Source organism: Callospermophilus lateralis, chromosome 2 (assembly GCF_048772815.1).
Source record: "Callospermophilus lateralis isolate mCalLat2 chromosome 2, mCalLat2.hap1, whole genome shotgun sequence".
In the NCBI taxonomy this organism is placed as follows: domain Eukaryota; kingdom Metazoa; phylum Chordata; class Mammalia; order Rodentia; family Sciuridae; genus Callospermophilus; species Callospermophilus lateralis.
Window position 1 is genome coordinate 151821508 of NC_135306.1, and position 17324 is coordinate 151838831.

General features: G+C 37.9%; 1 protein-coding gene and 1 pseudogene across 7 annotated transcripts in view; one reads left to right on the forward strand and one right to left on the reverse strand.

Moving 5' to 3' along the window:
* Nup98 (nucleoporin 98 and 96 precursor) overlaps positions 1 to 17180 on the reverse strand; it is a 106919-nt gene extending 89739 nt beyond the window's left edge. For all 7 annotated transcript variants that reach the window (XM_076846740.2, XM_076846742.2, XM_076846739.2 and 4 more), the window contains exons 1-2: positions 17004 to 17180; positions 1539 to 1642 (exon numbers count right to left, since the gene is read on the reverse strand). In XM_076846740.2, the coding sequence (XP_076702855.2) occupies positions 1539 to 1614 (76 nt within the window). In that variant the 5' untranslated portion in view covers positions 1615 to 1642; positions 17004 to 17180. The remainder of the gene's footprint in view (positions 1 to 1538; positions 1643 to 17003) is intronic.
* LOC143388265 (cell division control protein 42 homolog pseudogene) lies at positions 5685 to 6350 on the forward strand (annotated as a pseudogene).
* Positions 17181 to 17324: the final 144 nt, after the last annotated feature.

The following is a 17324-nucleotide window of genomic DNA, read 5'->3' on the forward strand; positions in this document are numbered from 1 at the left end:
TAAAATAAAGATGTTGTGTCCACCAAAAACTAAAAAATAAATATTAAAAAAATTCCTTCTCTCTCTCTTAAAAAAAAAAAAAAAAGAATATTTAATGTTCTACATTTGAATGAAACTAGTCTAATTTAAAAACTTTTTTTTTTAATTTCATCAGAACTAGAGAGGAAAAATTAAGACACAAGAATTTTATTCACTAAGTCATAAAGTTTGGCCCAGTGTGGTGGCCCAACCATGTGGGAGGCTAGGGTAAAGAATCTCAAATTCAAGGTCAGTCTCAGCAATTTAGCAAGACTGATCTCAAAATAAAATGGGCTGGCAGGACAGGTATGAAGTGATAGGAAGGGCCCGACTCCTGGGTGAATGTACACTGGTCACTCCCTCCTGGCATGGCTTTCAGCCTGTGGCTCACACCTGTCTGTGTTGGCGAGATGATGCCTGGCCTGCTGGATAATGTGATTGACCTGGTTTGGCCCTCAGCATCTCTCAGGTTTGGCCTTGAGATTCAGCTTGACTCAGTTCTGCCTTAGCAGTGATGGGTCAGACCATTTGGTCTCCCTCCAAGCAGAAGAGAAGGAGACAAAAGCAAATACAAGGCCCGACACCTCAATGACAGCTGCTTCAGACCCTCTGGAGAAATTATATGTAAATGCACAAATCAATAAAAAATAAAACATAATGTCTGTCAAAAATAAATTAATTAATTAAATAAAACGGGCTGGGATGTTGAAGATGTGGTTCAGTGGTAGAGCACCCTGGAGATTTCAATCGCCAGTATAGCAAAAAAAAAAAAAAAAAAAAAAAGTATCACTTTTACACTGGACATGGCGGCACTTGCCTATAGTCCCAGCTACTCAGAAGACTGAGAAAGAGAACTTCTTCCATCCAGAAGTTTGAGGCCAGCCTAGACAACAACATATAGAAGCCCCTTCTCAAACAAATTGTGACTTTTCAATAAAATGTGTAGATGCTGATAGGTTAAATGCTGATTATAAGTACACATGAATTCATTATACCATTCTAACTGCCTCTGTGCAAATTATAATTTTAAACAAAATATTTAAGTGAGTAAGTGTTCATATATGCAATCTGTCACATAAAGTACTGTGTGGGAAAGGTAGTGAACCTCCAGAGACTTGGTGGCATCTAGGAACTTCACCATTTTAACATTTCTGAGTGTGACATCTTATGTATAGAGCAAATTTCAAGGCACTGAGTAATTATATTTTATACTTTTAATAAAGATATTTTCTAGCCTGAAAATTAGTAATAAATCCTAACTTTCTACTTAAACAACCTTTCAAACATTTCAAGTGTTTTGTATTGATGATCAGAAAATCATGAAAACTCAGAACTGATTTCTATTTTGTTAGAAAACTTTAACAAGATCTTATCCTGATTATTTTTCAAAGACACTTTGAAAAAAGACCAAGATACAAATTTTAAAAATACTATCTTAAGCTATTAAAGTGAATTTGCTCTAAACTTAAACCAGGCTAATTAAGATGATTTGCCTTTTTTCATTTTTTTTTAAAACTTACTCTGCCCAAATGTTGAAGTTGTGCCAAAGCCACCTGTGCTACCCCCAAAGGGGGTTCCAAATGACTTATTAAACATCTCCAAAATGAGTCTTTGCTTCAGAAAGCTGAAAAGAAAAAAAAAAGCACTCTTTTAAAAACCATACAAAGCAATGTAATTTTTAAGAAAATCTATCTTTCTACCTATTTAGCTGGATCCATTCAAATTATAGTGTATACTCATTCAATATCCTAAAACTGCATGGTAAAATAAACCTTATGGTAACGTGCAATTAGGTATCCTCTCTCAGGATGAGAGTTCTGTTTCTCTTCTTGAATAAATCCTAATTTTATCAGAAATAAAATAAACATTATGAAATTATCCTTAAACCACACTATTTCTGAGCTAAATAAACTTCAGAAGTCATGAATGGTCATTCCTTTAAAACAGTGTTTTTCAACTTCTTTTCCTCTTTGGTGCTGGGGATTGAATCCCACATGCTAGGCAGGGGCTCTATCATTGAGCTACATACCTAGACTCCAATTTTTTTAACCTTCCTTTTAATAACAATTTGAAGTCTACTAGGTCAGATTTTGATAAGATCCACCTAGGAGGTTATGCATCACAATCAGGGGCTGGGGTTGTGGATCAGTGGCAGAGCACTTGCCTAGCATGTGTGAGGCACTGGGTTCGATTCTCAGCACAGCATACAAATAAGTAAAAACATAAATAAATAAAAAGGTTCATCAACAACTAAAAAATAATTTTAAAAAATCACAATCATATTCTGCTATCCCAACCATCTCAAAAACCAAATTTTTGTCAAGCTTTATTTTCCAGTTTGCATTATTAAAACTGGTTTTTCTTTCTATTTTGGGGGGATGTCAAATATTATAATAGTAAATGTCTGCCAAGGTTCTGTGGCTGTGGCTCAGTGGTAAAGTGCTCATCTCACAGGTGTGAGGGCCTGGGTTCAATCCTCAGCACCACATAAATAAAATAAAGGTATTATGTCCATCTACAACTAAAAAAATATTTTAAAAAAATGTCTTTCAAAGTATGAATGTTCCTCCTTCTGCCTCCAAATCTCAGAAATTCTGGTGCCCCAACATTTTCTGTGAGATTACTATTTAAAATTACTCTGTATAGTTCTTTATTTTACTTATGAAAACATTACAAAAAATTGCTTGATGAAAATCCCTCACTTGCCTAAATACACTTGAGGCACTGGTTTGGCAACCACATAACAAGCAAATAAAAAATAAAGATAAATTAAAAAAAAAAAAGAAAGAAAAAGAAAACCACCCCTCACTTAATATAAATGATTTCCTTCCAATATCCAAGCTATGCACTGTTCACTTAATGAACTGAACCAAAATGTTCCAATAACTACAAAGAAGTGTCTACCCCCACCCCTCTGATTTTGCGGGGAAAAGAGGATTAATAGAATAGTTTATTCAAAAGCAAGAGCCTGAAGAGTGTGATGGTACCTATGCTCCTATAATTTTGAGGATCACAAAAGTTCAAGGAAAGCTTGGGCAACTTAGTGAGACTATGTCTCAAAACTTTAAAAAAGTAAATAATAAAAAGGGATGGGAATATGGCTCAGTGGTACAACACTTGCCTAGCATGTGTGAGGCCCTAGGTTTGATATTCAGCACTGCAAAACAAACACACACACCCCCCTTTTTTTTTTTGGTTTTATTTATTTATTTATTTATTTTTTAGTATCAGGGACTGAACCCAGGGACACTCAACAACTGAGCCACATCTCCCCTATTTTGTATTTTATTTAGAGACAGGATCTCACTGACTTGCTTAGCACCTCACTGTTGCAGAGGCTGGCTCTGAACTCACGATCCTCCTTCCTCAGCCTTCTGAGCTGCTGGGATCACAGGCGTGCGCCACCACATCCAGCCATACACACACTTTTAAAAGTAGCCAATCATACTATTTGGATTTTGCAACAGGTATTAAGCTTTTATTCTATTATATACAAAGACACAATGAATATAAGAATTTTTTTTAAATCATGCCTCATTCATAATAGAATAATTATATTTTGTGATTCTGAGGTGCTTCCCACAATGTTCTTGTGTCCCATTTTGTGCAACACTGAAAAATATGAGGTTGTCACTTAAATATGTGATGCTTTACAGAAATTGACATTATCCCCTCTAAAATTTCCTAAGGAGAAAAAATTTAACAGTTCTGTATCCCAACATCCAGGAATTGAACAAGTCCTTTGGTTAAGAGTTCATTAAAACCAGTAGTCGTAAAGAGTTACATCAGAATTGGTTGGCAAACTTTTGCAAAGAAACTCACAGACTCCATCCCCAAGATACTAAACCAAAATGTCCGAGATGAGATACAGACAAATCCATTTTGAAAATGTTCAAATGACTCTAAAGCATGTTCTTAAAGCTAGAGGTTATGTTTCATGCCCATCATTTATCATGTAAATGAAATCTACATTATTAAGTTTCATGCCTTCCCAATTATCAGTTGTCACAAAATGACAAATTGAGCCTTTACTAAACCGTGACTCATTTCATGGGAAACATCTTGGAAGTGCTTAGCAGAACTCTAGACTTCTATGGGATCTGGGATCTGTATATATTGCATTTAACAGTTGGTACTGGGATTGAACCCTTATGGGTTTTTTCCACTGAACTACATTCCCAGCTCTTCCGATTTTTTATTTTCAGATAAAGATCTCACTAAGTTGCTTAGGGCCTTGCACTGGCAATCCTACTACCTCAGCCTCCCAAACTGCTAGGATTACAGGAATGCACAATAATCTTATTTTGATGCAATCTCTCTCATGCTATGCTCTTAGGTCATAGTCCCTACTAGATCTACTTTCCTGTAACTGTTGACTAAGATTTGGAATCATCATCAGTAAGACAAAATTTTTCAGTTGCAATCCAGTTATGTTAAATTTACTATTAGCACCCATGAACAGGAATCTGTTCATGTAAATCGGACATCATCTATACACAGCAGACACGACAAAATTCAGAAGCTGAGTAATACAGTTTTTCTGTGAAAATCATCCTTACAGAAATTTAGTGTTCATCTGGATTTTGCCTACACTAAGTTCTACAGACACAGGGTTCCAGCTCCAAACAATGAAGTTGGCTTTTTTTTTTTGGGGGGGGGGGTACTGGAGATTGAATCCAGAGATGCTTTACTATGTGCCACACACCCAGGCCTTTTTATTTTGAGACAGGGTCTCACTAACTCACTGAGACCTGTGATCCTCCTACCTAAGCCTCTGAGTAGCTGAGATTACAGATATAAGCCACTGTGGCTGGGTGAAATTTTGATTTTCAATAATCTTATCTTAACACAGTAACCTACCATCACACATATACTTCACAGAGATTTTAAGTAATAATAAAATGTCCTGGGAAACAACTCACCATTTACAAGCTCACTTATATATAATCTCAACAATCCTGAAAGGTTGTTATACATCACCACTAGTACCACCGGTGTTTTACAAAGAAGCAAACAGGATCAGGTATTTAGCAAATTTCCCACAGGTGGAAGAAGTGGTAAGTGGTGGAATCCCAGTTTAACCTACCTTCTAACTTTCAACAAACACTAGATCCTTGAAAGATTATATAAACAACAAGTGAAATATACTAAGGAAGTTCATCCAATCAGAAAAACAAGAGACAGGGCTGGGGTTGTGACTCAGAAGTAAAGTGCTCGCCTAGCATGCGTGAGGCACTGGATTTGATCCTCAGCACCACATAAAAATAAAGACAATAAAATCCATCTACAACCAAAAAAAATTTTTTTAAATAAATAAATAAATAAAATAAAAATACTGGGGCTAGGATTGTGGCTTAGTGGTAGAGCACTCACCTCACATGTGAGAGACCCTGGGTTTGATCCTCAGTACCACATAAAAATAAACAAACAAAATAAAGATAATTTGCCCATATATAACTAAAACAAATATTTTTAAAAAAATAAATAAAAATAAAAATACTATATCCACCTATAACTAAAAAATAAATATAAAAAGAAAAACAAGGGACAACGAAGGGAGAAAATCCAATTTATATTTATGGAAAAAGATTCTCGAGTGCTGCCAATGCCCTGGCGATCAACATCAAATTTGAATTATTTAAAGGGGATACAAAACTATTTCTGCAATGCAGAAAATTAAGTGTGTTGCGGGCAATCGTGCTTTTGGTAAAATATGCCTCCTGATATCATACAGAACAAACAAATTTCCATCTGAATATACGCCAACTGGTTTTGCAACTATGCAGTCACCATTATGATTGGAGGGCAATCATGTATTGTTGCCTTTTCTTTTTTATTATTGTAGTTGGACACAATACCTTTATTTTGTTTATTTTTATGTGGTGCTGAGGATCAAACCCAGGGCCTCGCATGTACTAGGCAAGTGCTCTATCGCTGAGCCACAACCCAAGCCCTTGGACTTTTTGATACTGCAGGGCAAGAGGATGACAAATTATGACCACTGAGTTATCCACAGATGTATTTCTAGTCTGTTTTTCAGTGGTCTCTCCATATTCACTTGAAAATGTGAAAGAAAAGTGGGTGCCTCAGATAACTCCCCACTGTCCACAAAGAGTCCATTCTTGATTGTTGGGATCCAAATTGATCTCAGAGATGACCCATCTACTATTGAGAAGTTTGTCAAGAACAAAAAGAAGCCTATCACTCCAGAGACTGCTGAAAAGCTGGCCCATGACCTGAAGACTGTCAAGTATGTGGAGTGTTCTGCACTCACACAGAAAGGCCTAAAGAATGTGTTTGATGAAACAATACTGGCTGCCCCATGCCTCTAGAACCAAAGAAGAGGTACAGGTGTGTGCCGCTACGAACATCTCTCCAGAATCCTTTCTGCATAGGTACTGTTGGCATAATACTAAAAGCAATGTTTAAATCAAACTAAAGATTAAAAATTAATATTCATTTCTGCAATTAAAAAAAGAAAAAGACTCTTAAACTAAGACTGCCTTCTTAGTTTTGGCAAGAATGAATATGGCTGAGTATCATTTGTCATACTGGGAAAAGGAAGGCGATGAATCCAGGGATGCTTTTACTATCTTAACCACCCACTCAGCTACATGCCCAGTCCTCCAGTCCTTCTTAACTACCCACTCAACTACATGTCCAGTCCTTTTTTTTTTTTTTGAAACAGGGTATCCCTAAATTGCTGAGGCTGGTCTTGAACTTGTGATCCTCCTAAGCCTCCTGAGTTGATGGATTATAGGTATGCGCCACCACACCTGGCTCCAAAAATATTTTCTTAAAAATCATCACTATGGGGGCCAGGGATGTAGCTCAAGAGGTAGCACGCTCGCCTGGCATGCGTGCGGCCCGGGTTCGATCCTCAGCACCACATACAAACAAAGATGTTGTGTCCACCGAGAACTAAAAAAAAAAATAAATATTAAAAATTTTTAAAAAAATCATCACTATGGGGGCTGGGGTTGTGGCTCAGTGGTAGAGCGCTTGCCTAGCATGTGTGAGGCACTGGGTTCAATTCTCAGCATCACATATAAATAAAGGTCCATTGACAACTAAAAAAATATTTTAAAAAAAAATCATCAGATGGGAGGGGAGGGGAGCGGGGATAGAGGATAGGAAAGGTAGCAGAATACAACAGTTACTAATAGGGCATTATGTAAAAATGTGGATGTGTAACCGATGTGATTCCGCAATCTGTATTTGGGGTAAAAATGGGAGTTCATAACCCACTTGAATCTAATGTATGAAATATGATATGTCAAGAGCTTTGTAATGGTTTGAACAACCAATAAAAAAAAAAAATCATCACTATGGGAAATGAGGTTGTAGATCAGTGGTAGAGCGCTTGCCTAGAGTACTTGTGTGAAGTACTGGGTTCAATTCTCAGCACCACATAAAAATAAATAAAGATGTTAAAAAAAGAGCAACAATGCATTGCTATGCCCAATTGAGTTAATAATGCCTGGGCCAAAATAAAACTCATTAAAAAAAATCACTATGTCCAGGTGTAGTAGTGTGCACATCTGTAATCCCAGCTACCTGGGAGACCAGGGAGGGATTCCAAGTTTGAGGCCAGCCTGGGCAACCTAACAAGATTTCAAAATAAAACTTAAAAAGGGCTGTGGATATAGGTCTATAGAGTACTTGCCAAGCATGCAGGAAAGGCTGAGCTCAATCCCCAGTATAGCACAATAGAAAATCAAGATTTTGGAGATGGCCTCATGATTTTTATTGTTAACTGCCAGAAATTTAAAAATGACTTAAGACATTTAACTTTTTAGTCTTGAAATCATTTTCTTTGCTATGCTGTGTAAATGTCATTCATTCAATGAAAACTGCCCCCTGTCCACTCTTGCCCCTGCTAAACATTGTTCTAATTCACTCTTTAAAACCTAGCTCAAGTATCATCTCTTCTATTAAGCCTTCCCTAACTTCCTGTAGCAATTAGTCATTCCTTTGGGCTGCATTAGCTCATTATGTTTTCTCTATACACATCTATCTTGACCTTTACTCCCACAATGGATGGACATGTGAAATACCCAACCACATTGATCTTTTAGGATTGAGGATTTGTTGAACCAGTTGCTACAAAATGGTACCAGAAGATAGCCCTCATGTGTCAGTCCTCTTCACCACTGTCTTCACTGAAGTTAGCCTCACCCAAGATCCTTTGACCCAATTCAGGATTACTCTCTAAAGGGTGATTCTAGCTTCTTACTTTCAACAGAATTAAGATAACATCACAACTCAGTCTCTCCCTTAGCCCATTCCAGTTTCTGTCAGTCCTCCCCTCCACAAGCGACTATTCCTATTGCTTTTCCTAATAAAACTTATGTAGGATTATATCCAATTCAAAGTCAGCTTCCCAAGGAACTCAACTTTACCCCATTTATAATCAACTAGCCAGGACAGAGGCAAAATCATTTGTTTACTCTTCCAGAACCCAACATTCACTTTCACAACAATCACCCTATTAATGTTTTTTGTAGGTTTTCGTTTTTTGTTTTTGGTCCTGGAGATTGAACCTGAGGGTAGTTTATCACTGAACTACATCCTCAGCCCTTTTTACTTTTTAGTCTTTATTTTGAGATATTATCTCTAAATTGTTTAAGCTGACCTCAAACTTGCAATTCTTCTGCCTCACTCTCCCAAGTAGCTGGGACTACAGGATTGTGCCACCACTCCCAGACAATCACAGTATTTAAAAAAAAAAAAAACAACAACAAAAAAACCCCCCAGAAACACACATACACACACACATACTAGAGCTGGGCACAGTGACCCATGCTTGTAATTCCAGTAATGTCAATTACAGTTATTGAGAATCTGTCTCAAAATAAAGGGCTGAAGATGTAGGTCAATGGTAGAGCACTCTGGTTTTAATTCCCAGTACTGCAAAAAAAAATAAAATGCCAGATCAATTTTCACAATGAAAGGAGAGTTTAGAAGATAAGATTCCTAATGGAATTTAAATCTAACTCAAAAAGGAAAACATCAGGGTTGGGGATGTGGCACACATCCAGCCCTTTTTATTTTGAGACAGGGTCTCACTAAGTTGCTTAGGGTCTCACTAAATTCCTGAGGCTGGCCTCAAACTTGTGATCCTACTACCTCAGCCTCTGAGGTAGAGTGTTTGCCCAGCATGCTCAAGGCCCTGAGTTCAATTCCCAGTATGGTTTAAAAAAAAAAAAAAAAAAGCAATTATGTGGTATCTTATACATATATATCCATACATATGAATAAATGTTTATATATATATATTATAAACTAATATGATTTTTAAGTCAGGAGGGTTTGGAGGAGAAGCTCAGTGGTAGAAACTGAACTTAGCATGTACAATGACATCCTGGCAATTACACATTGGTGTTTAGTATATAACTGTTCATTTGGTGAGAACATCCACTATCGAGAGTGCCACCACACTTGTGATTTTTTATATAATCAGAAAAAGTATCCACATATTAAAAACTCAGAGTGTCCTGAACATGGTGATGCACACCTATAAACCCAGATACTTCAGAGGCTGAGGCAGGAGGATTGCAAATTCAAGTCTGGACTCAACAACTAGAAAAACTTTTTCTCAAATAAAAAATAAAAAGGGGGCGGGGCTGGGGCTCAAGCAGTAGCACGCTTGCCTGACATGTGTGCGGCCCGGGGTTCAATCCTCAGTACCACATACAAAGATATTGTGTCTGCCAAAAACTGAAAAATAAAGATTAAAAATTCTTTAAAAATAAAATAAATAAAAAGGGGAATTGGAGTTGTGGCTCAGTGGTAGAGTCCTTTCCTAGCATGTGTGAGGCACTGGCTTTGATCCTCAACACCACATAAAAATAGAGAATTTTTTTTTTAATATTTATTTCTTTTTTTTAGTTCTCGGTGGACACAACATCTTTATATGTGGTGCTGAGGATTGAACCCGGGCCGCACACATGCCAGGCGAGCGCGCTAATGCTTGAGCCACATCCCCAGACCACCACATAAAAATAAATAAATAAAAATAAAGGTACTGTGTCCATCTACAACTTAAAAAATAATAAATAAAAAGGACTGGGGATGTAGCGTAGTGGTAGAGTACCCGAGTTCAATTTCCCATACCATAAAAATAACAAAAGTGTGTAAATGCAAAGACCTATAAAAGAAAGTCAAAATAAGGCCAGAATATGAGTGGGAAATGTAAGCAAAATTTTAGGGGATTTAGAATATGAACTGGACTTTCAAGGCCTAGGAAAAAAAGAAAGCATGCGGAAAGTACACAGGGAAAAATAAGTATCCATGTACCTATTCTATATGGACCTTTAATCTCAACACCAAGTCCACTTTCCTTCATATGGTATGCATATAATAAATGTATTTGCCAGTTTATTATGTAGTGATGTCATTAACCTTAAGTTAACTGACCATAGAGCATTATACTAAGTATGTAACCAGGCTGTGGTATCAGAATAGGGCATGCTATCAGCTGGTAGAACAGTTGCTTGGTATGCATAAGGTTCTGGGTTCAACCCTCAGCACTGCAAAAAAAAGAAAAAAGAAAAAAAAAAGACAAATATGGCATAAGCCGGTCACAGAAGCATGGACCTACATTTCCAGCTACTTAGGAGGCTGAGGCAGGAGGATTACTTGAGCCCAGAATTCAGGAGGCCAGTCTGGGCAAAAGAGTGAGATACCAAGACACCATACCATTTCAAAACAAAAACAAAAAACATAACAAGGACATGTGGACAAAGTTACTTTCCAAGAGTTAAGTAAATGTTGTTTAATTAAAAAGGTTTAATAAGATACATTTGGCAGATCCTTTAAAATAGAAAAGACAATATGCTTACTTATGGATACATAGATGCATAATAAAAGTAGAGAAATGTAGCTCAATGGTATAATACCAGCTTAGTATGTATAAGATCCTGGGTTTGATCTTCAGCAATGCAAAAGGAAAAACAAACAAATAAAAAAACATAAAACATAAAAGTTAAGTGGTTGCCTCTGGAGACAGAAAGGAGAACAAGATATGGGCAGAGAATTCAAAGGACCCAAACTTTTCTATAATGTTTTATCGCCTCTATTAACAACAAAAGATCTAGAAGATAGCGGTGTTTGCATAAAAAATTTTAAAATGTAGTAAAGTCCACTACAAAAAAGAAACAGAAAGGGCTGGGGATGTAGCTCAGGTAGAATGCTCTTGGGTGTAATGCAATTACTAGTACTGGGGGGGAAAAAAAAACAGTACTATGCAGAAAAAGACAGTTAATTTTACATCTTAATTTTACCCTGCCCTCTACAGTCCAACAATCTTCTAATTAATATTCAGACTCTCTGAGAAGAAAAAAGTAATGTTTAAAATAATCAAAACTCTCTAATACAAGAAAGAAGTAGTGTTAATGTACAGGTTGCCGGGCATGGTGGTGCATACCTATAATCCCAGCAGCTTGGGAGGCTGAGGCAGGAGAAACAGGAGTTCAAAGCCAGCCTCAGGAACTGCAAGGCACTAAGCAACTCAGTGAGACTCTGTCTCTAAATAAAATACAAAACACGGTTGGGGATGTGGCTCAGTGGTCAAGTTCCCCTGAGTTCAATCCCCAGAATCCCCCCCCCAAAAAAATACACACACACACACACACACACACACACACACATCAGTAGTCCAGTCAGTAGACAGAAATATATTCACCTACTGTCTCAAATGAAGCTCTGTAAACTGATGTCCTATTTATTTTTTATACCTTTATTTATTTTTATGTGGTGCTGAAGATCAAACCTAGTGCCTTGCACATGCTAGGCGAGCACTCTACCACTGAGTGACAACCCCAGCCCTGATATCCTGGTTTCTATATCTAACTTTTGTGAGCTTTGTGAACTCTGTGTACAAAGACAAAATTTTGTTTTCTACTCAGAAAAGTGGTAAAACTAAGCAACTGCCAACTTCAAGCATTTTTGAATAATTAAGCAGGCTTCCCAAGACATTTCCAGATTGCTCTTCTCTAACTCCATAAAGTTATACAAATGGAAAGTAATTTTTCCTTTCCACTTCACTGAGTTCCTTTGTATCAAAGCCAGCAAAGAGGAAAAACAAAAAAATAAGTTAGATGAATAGTCTAGCAGAATACTTTCCACTTTACAAAGCACTTTTCCATACATTCTCTCATCTTCATGAAAGTGATAGGAAAGGCAAGCAATTATTATCTATAGTCAAATTGAATGGAAAAATTAATTTAAAAAATTTTATTTTTGCCTTGGCTGAGAGGAGAGTTGGATAGAATTCCAGGAAGATGAGATTAGATGAGTCTTAATCACCAAGTATTACATCTCAGCAAAATTATTGGTTACCTTTGTTTTACAGTATCCTTTCTATGATGTATCCCTTATCAAGCCATTCCCTTTGTTAGAACACTTATTCCTCTAAAAATTATGTTTCTCCTTTTCTTTCTAAAAATTGTTTAAACCTCACTTGCTTCATAAAACTGTTATAGATTAGACCCTTCAAACTATTCTCATTATAAAAACACTACTCTTCCCCTCCCCCTTTCCAGCCTCAATTACATAAACTAATCTTTCAGCTGTTTTTAGTTATGCAATATATTTGTTGTTATACCTGCCACTTGAAAGTATGAGCAAAGCTGTTGTGCTAAAAAAGAAAAAAGTTCACTTTGCTCACTGGGGTGTTAATCAATTTAAAACAATCTATGTTATCTAATGCAGCTGCTTCCTCACAATACTGGGTAGCATTTTCTTCATCCCCTTAACACAACACTCATCATTTTACAAACAGTGATTAGAATATATTAATTTTGGAGTGAGACAAATATGTGTTCAAAATTCTCTGCCACTTACTACTATTACTGTGACTTTCACTATAACTCTAAAATTAGTTCAAAACAAAAAAAAAACCTCTGCCACTTGCTACCGTGTAATTATAGTAAGTGATGATATTTAATCTCTTAGACCTCAATTTCTCTATCTAAACTATGGAATATATGGCCTACACTAAAAAACCATTAGGGGAAAGTTGCCTCAGATTAGAGCACCTCAAAAATAGGTCTTCTTGGGGCTGGGATTGTGGCTCGCCAGTAGAGCACTCTCGTAGCACACGCGAGGCCCTGGGTTTGATCCTCAGCACCCCATAAAAATAAAATAAAGATATTGTGTCCAACTACAACTAAAAAATAAACATAGAAAAAAATAGGTCTTTTCCCCAAAAAAAGATATGCTACAGTACGTTAATTAGAAAAGTGTAATAATGTCCCATCACTCTAAACACCTTGCTTAATCTTGGTTTAGCTAGAACTCCACATCTAATCATTTCTAATTTCCTAGGATATGTCATTCACTGTTCACTTAGCACAACCTTATAAAACACCATTGCAAACCACAAAAGCAAATACCCACCCCTCCAGAAACAAAATGCCATGGTCACTCTGATCATTTATTCTCTTTCATTCATCTCATATTTCTATCTTTAATCATCCACCTATTTTACTTATAAATTCATTCACCTATTCCTTAAGAAGCTCACTCTGGGCCTGGCACAGTGGGGCATACCTGTAATCCCAGAAGCTCAGGAGACATAGGCAGGAGAATCACAAGTTCAAAGCCAGCCTCAACAATTAAGCTAGGTGCTAAGCAACTCAATGAGACCTTTGTCTCTAATAAAATACAAAATAGGGCTGGGGATATGGCTCAGTGGTTGAGTGCCCCTGAGTTCAATTCCGGGTACTGCCCCCCCCCCAAAAGAAGCAGCAGCTTACTCTGGCAAGAAAGTTATGCATGCAGATTCTAGTAATCTCTGTGTCAAAGGAAGTTAGACTAAAGAGAGACTTCTTTCAAGGGCTCCTGAAGTCAAAACTATTTTCATAATAAAAGTAAGGCACTACAATCATAAGAATGAGAAATTATACTCCATTTATGTATGATGTGTCAGAATGCATTCTACTGTCATGTATAATGAATTCGATTAAAAAAAAAAAAGCATAAATCAGATGTAGTGGGATGCCTGTAATCCTAGTGAAGCAGGGGGCTGAGGCAAAGGGATCCAAGTTCCAGGCCATCTTCAGCAACTTAGCAAAACTCTTTCATAAAAAATAAAATGACTGAGAATGCAACACAGTGGTAAAACGACCCTGGATTCAATGCCCAGTATCCTATCACACACTCGAAAAAAAAAGGCTTTGACAATAAAAAATTAGTTGTATTAATTCTCAACATTTCAGCACACCTCTTTTAAAATATTCTATAACAAAAAAGTATTCAAAAGCACTTGTGATGCATACTAAAATAAGGGTTGATTAAAAAAACACTTGTATGATTACTATGAGAGTTAAATTTGCTTTTTTTTCATGGAAAAACATTTCTTAAGACAAACCTGATGAGATGGATGGAAGCAGTAACAACTGTATAATTAAATGTGTCAGCATGTACATTTGTAAAATTCAGTGAACAATTTCCAAATGACCAATGCATGAGGTTATAAAATCATTCATGAGTAATGATACGAAGTTTGAGATAGAACATTAATAGAACACATAAATTCAAATGTTAAATCTCTAAATTTTGTAGTCCCCTAGTTTTTCAACAAGTTGCCTATTTTGTCTCTTGATTAAAAATTACATTATTAGTACTATTATATCTTACTTCCTGGATTAACTGCCACTATATAAGCAATATTAAAATAACATAATACAACTGATTTTTTTTTTCCATGTTTTGAATTGGATTCCTAACAATACTTGCTTTGAGTTATCTATGAGCTAGTAGACTGGAACAAAGTACTATGTAACATATAAACAGAAAGGGTCTCCTTATCTGTGCCCCATATTTAAGGAACACACAAATATCCAGCCTCTTTATTGGTTATTTTTAGGTTTAACTTCTCCACACTTGTTTATTCATATTCAAAACAACCACATTTACTGAGGGCTATTATATGCTGAATAACCCAAATACAAAAACAAAAATATTTTACTATAGACTAATAAAAAGACAAAGAGCCAAAATACAAAATGATGTGCTTTAAACAGAAGTATCAAATAAGCTTTATGGAAGCTTACAGGGGAGAGAATGCCAGAAAAGGCTTCCCAGAAGAGGGTAATCCTGGAACTGAAAATGTTACAGAAAACATTCCCCACTCACAGTTTAATATTTAAACTTCAGTTCTGTTCTGCTCTTATGAACTACTAGTTTTTAGTTTTTGCTTTGTCATATAAACAACTGCAAAGTGATAATCCGATGTAAACAGACCAAAGTGGCAACGAATTTCATCAAATTTTAATTGAGTCAAAAATGAATTTATCAAAGTTCCCAGTACCTCCATACTGCTCAACTTCTGTTTTGTTTATTTTTGTAGTTGTAGATGGACAGCATGCCTTTTTATGTGTTTATTTATTTATTTGTGATGCTAAGGATGGATCCCAATGCCTTACACATACTAGGCAAGCACTCTGCACTGAGGTATATCCCCAGCCCAAACCTCTTTTGCTTCTCACTTTTTGGAAACTGACTCTGTGTTAACTCAGGATAGCCTCAAAATCTGGGGTTCAAGCAATCATCCTGCCTCCCCTCCCCCCATCCTGGAGTATCTGCTGGCATGCAATGCCACACCCGGCCTGGTTTTGCTTTTTTTTCCCCTTTCTTTCTATTTTTAATATTCTAACTTCTTCCACTACTAAACACTGTCTCATTTATTAGAGTTTCTTTGTAAACTTCTGACACTGGGAATGATCACTGTTCCTTTCTTTCTTCCCATTAGAAATTAAGTCCAGGAGTTTAATTCCCTGGATTTATCCTACTACAATATTTCACTTTGAATTCTGCACCCCAGAGGAGCTATGAGTTCTACAGTACAACTACAAAGTGACTGCTGCCTGGTTGTCTAAGTCTTGTAAATATTCCCTGCTGTCTATTCCAGTACTGTTGTTAAATCACTAATTGGACTCTCTCCTCTGGTTCCCCAACAGCTGACATAAGTCAAAAATTCAAATTTAGGACGGTAAACTAGCCAACGACCTTTATAAATTCATTTTCAATATACAGCATCACTGACATTCTTTAACCTTTTTCTTTTTTTAAATTCAGTTCTCCAAAGTCTAGGTTAAGCAGAAACTAATGAAGTTTCTACCTTATCATGAACAGAAACATTATCTACTAATTTGAAAACTATGTCTAGTAGCTACCGAACGCCTTTGGACTCCCTCACGCCACCAAACAGAATACCCAATAATGGAAGACTGGAACATACAGGAAGGGTATACTAGTAGACTATTTTCTAATTTCTCTCTCTCTCTCTCTTTTTTTTTACTCTGGACCTCGCTTTCTTCATCTATAAAACTTGCATGTAATGTAGAATAGGAGGACTGAAGTAATTTATAAGATCCTTATGGCTATAATAATCCAGAAATCCAATCTTTCTCCTCAATCCGGCTTTACACAAAACATGTGGAACCACAGAAAAGAACCTTTTACTCCACTGGACCGACTCTAATTCTCAGATGATGGCTTGAAAAGCGAAAGAACTTCCGACTCACCCGCCTTAACCCTTGGGCTGCCCCCATGTCTCCTACCGAGAAAGCAAGACAAATAAAGTCCAGCCAGTAGGATCATCAAAGAAGTGCAAGGAAGGCCATATAGTGGTTTCGAAGCTCTGCCCCCGCAAAGGCCGGCAAATTGCGGGCTTCTAATCGCCGCTCAGTGAATGAATGAGTACGACCAGATAGGTGGACGCTCTTTCAGTTTGGAATGCCACTGGAGACCCTGGGCCTAGACCCCAACGGGGTGCATTTCAACCCTGTGCCTGAGAAACCCAGACACCCGGCCGCAGGGTCGTGGGCCCGGCCCCGCCCCCTCCCTCCAGCCAGAAGGTGCGCGCCCCGGCGCGAGACTTCGGAGCAGAGGGCCTGGGACGCCCCGCGCACTCGCCTTCCCTGAGAGAAGGAGGAGCCTGCGGGTCCCTGGCCGCCGTCGCTCCAGCTCCCACTTACCGCGGTGCGTCGGGGGAGGGAGAACGTCAGGAGTGAGGGCCCAGGCCCGTCCGCCACTCGCCGCTCACAGAGCAGCGCGCGGCCGCCAGGAAACCGTCGCCGTCGCCGTCGCCGCCGCCGTCGCCGCCGCCGCCGCCGCCGCCGCTACCGACCGCCGCTTCGGGCGCAGCGCGCAGAGGGCCCGACTGCGTCACACGCCGTCGGCCGTCAGAGGCTCGCTCCGAACGCTCCGCCCTCGTCTTCTGCGCATTTGCAGACAAAGCTGCCACTCTAGGTCCGCCCTGTTACTCATTGGGCAACGAGTCTTTTGAAACCGAACGT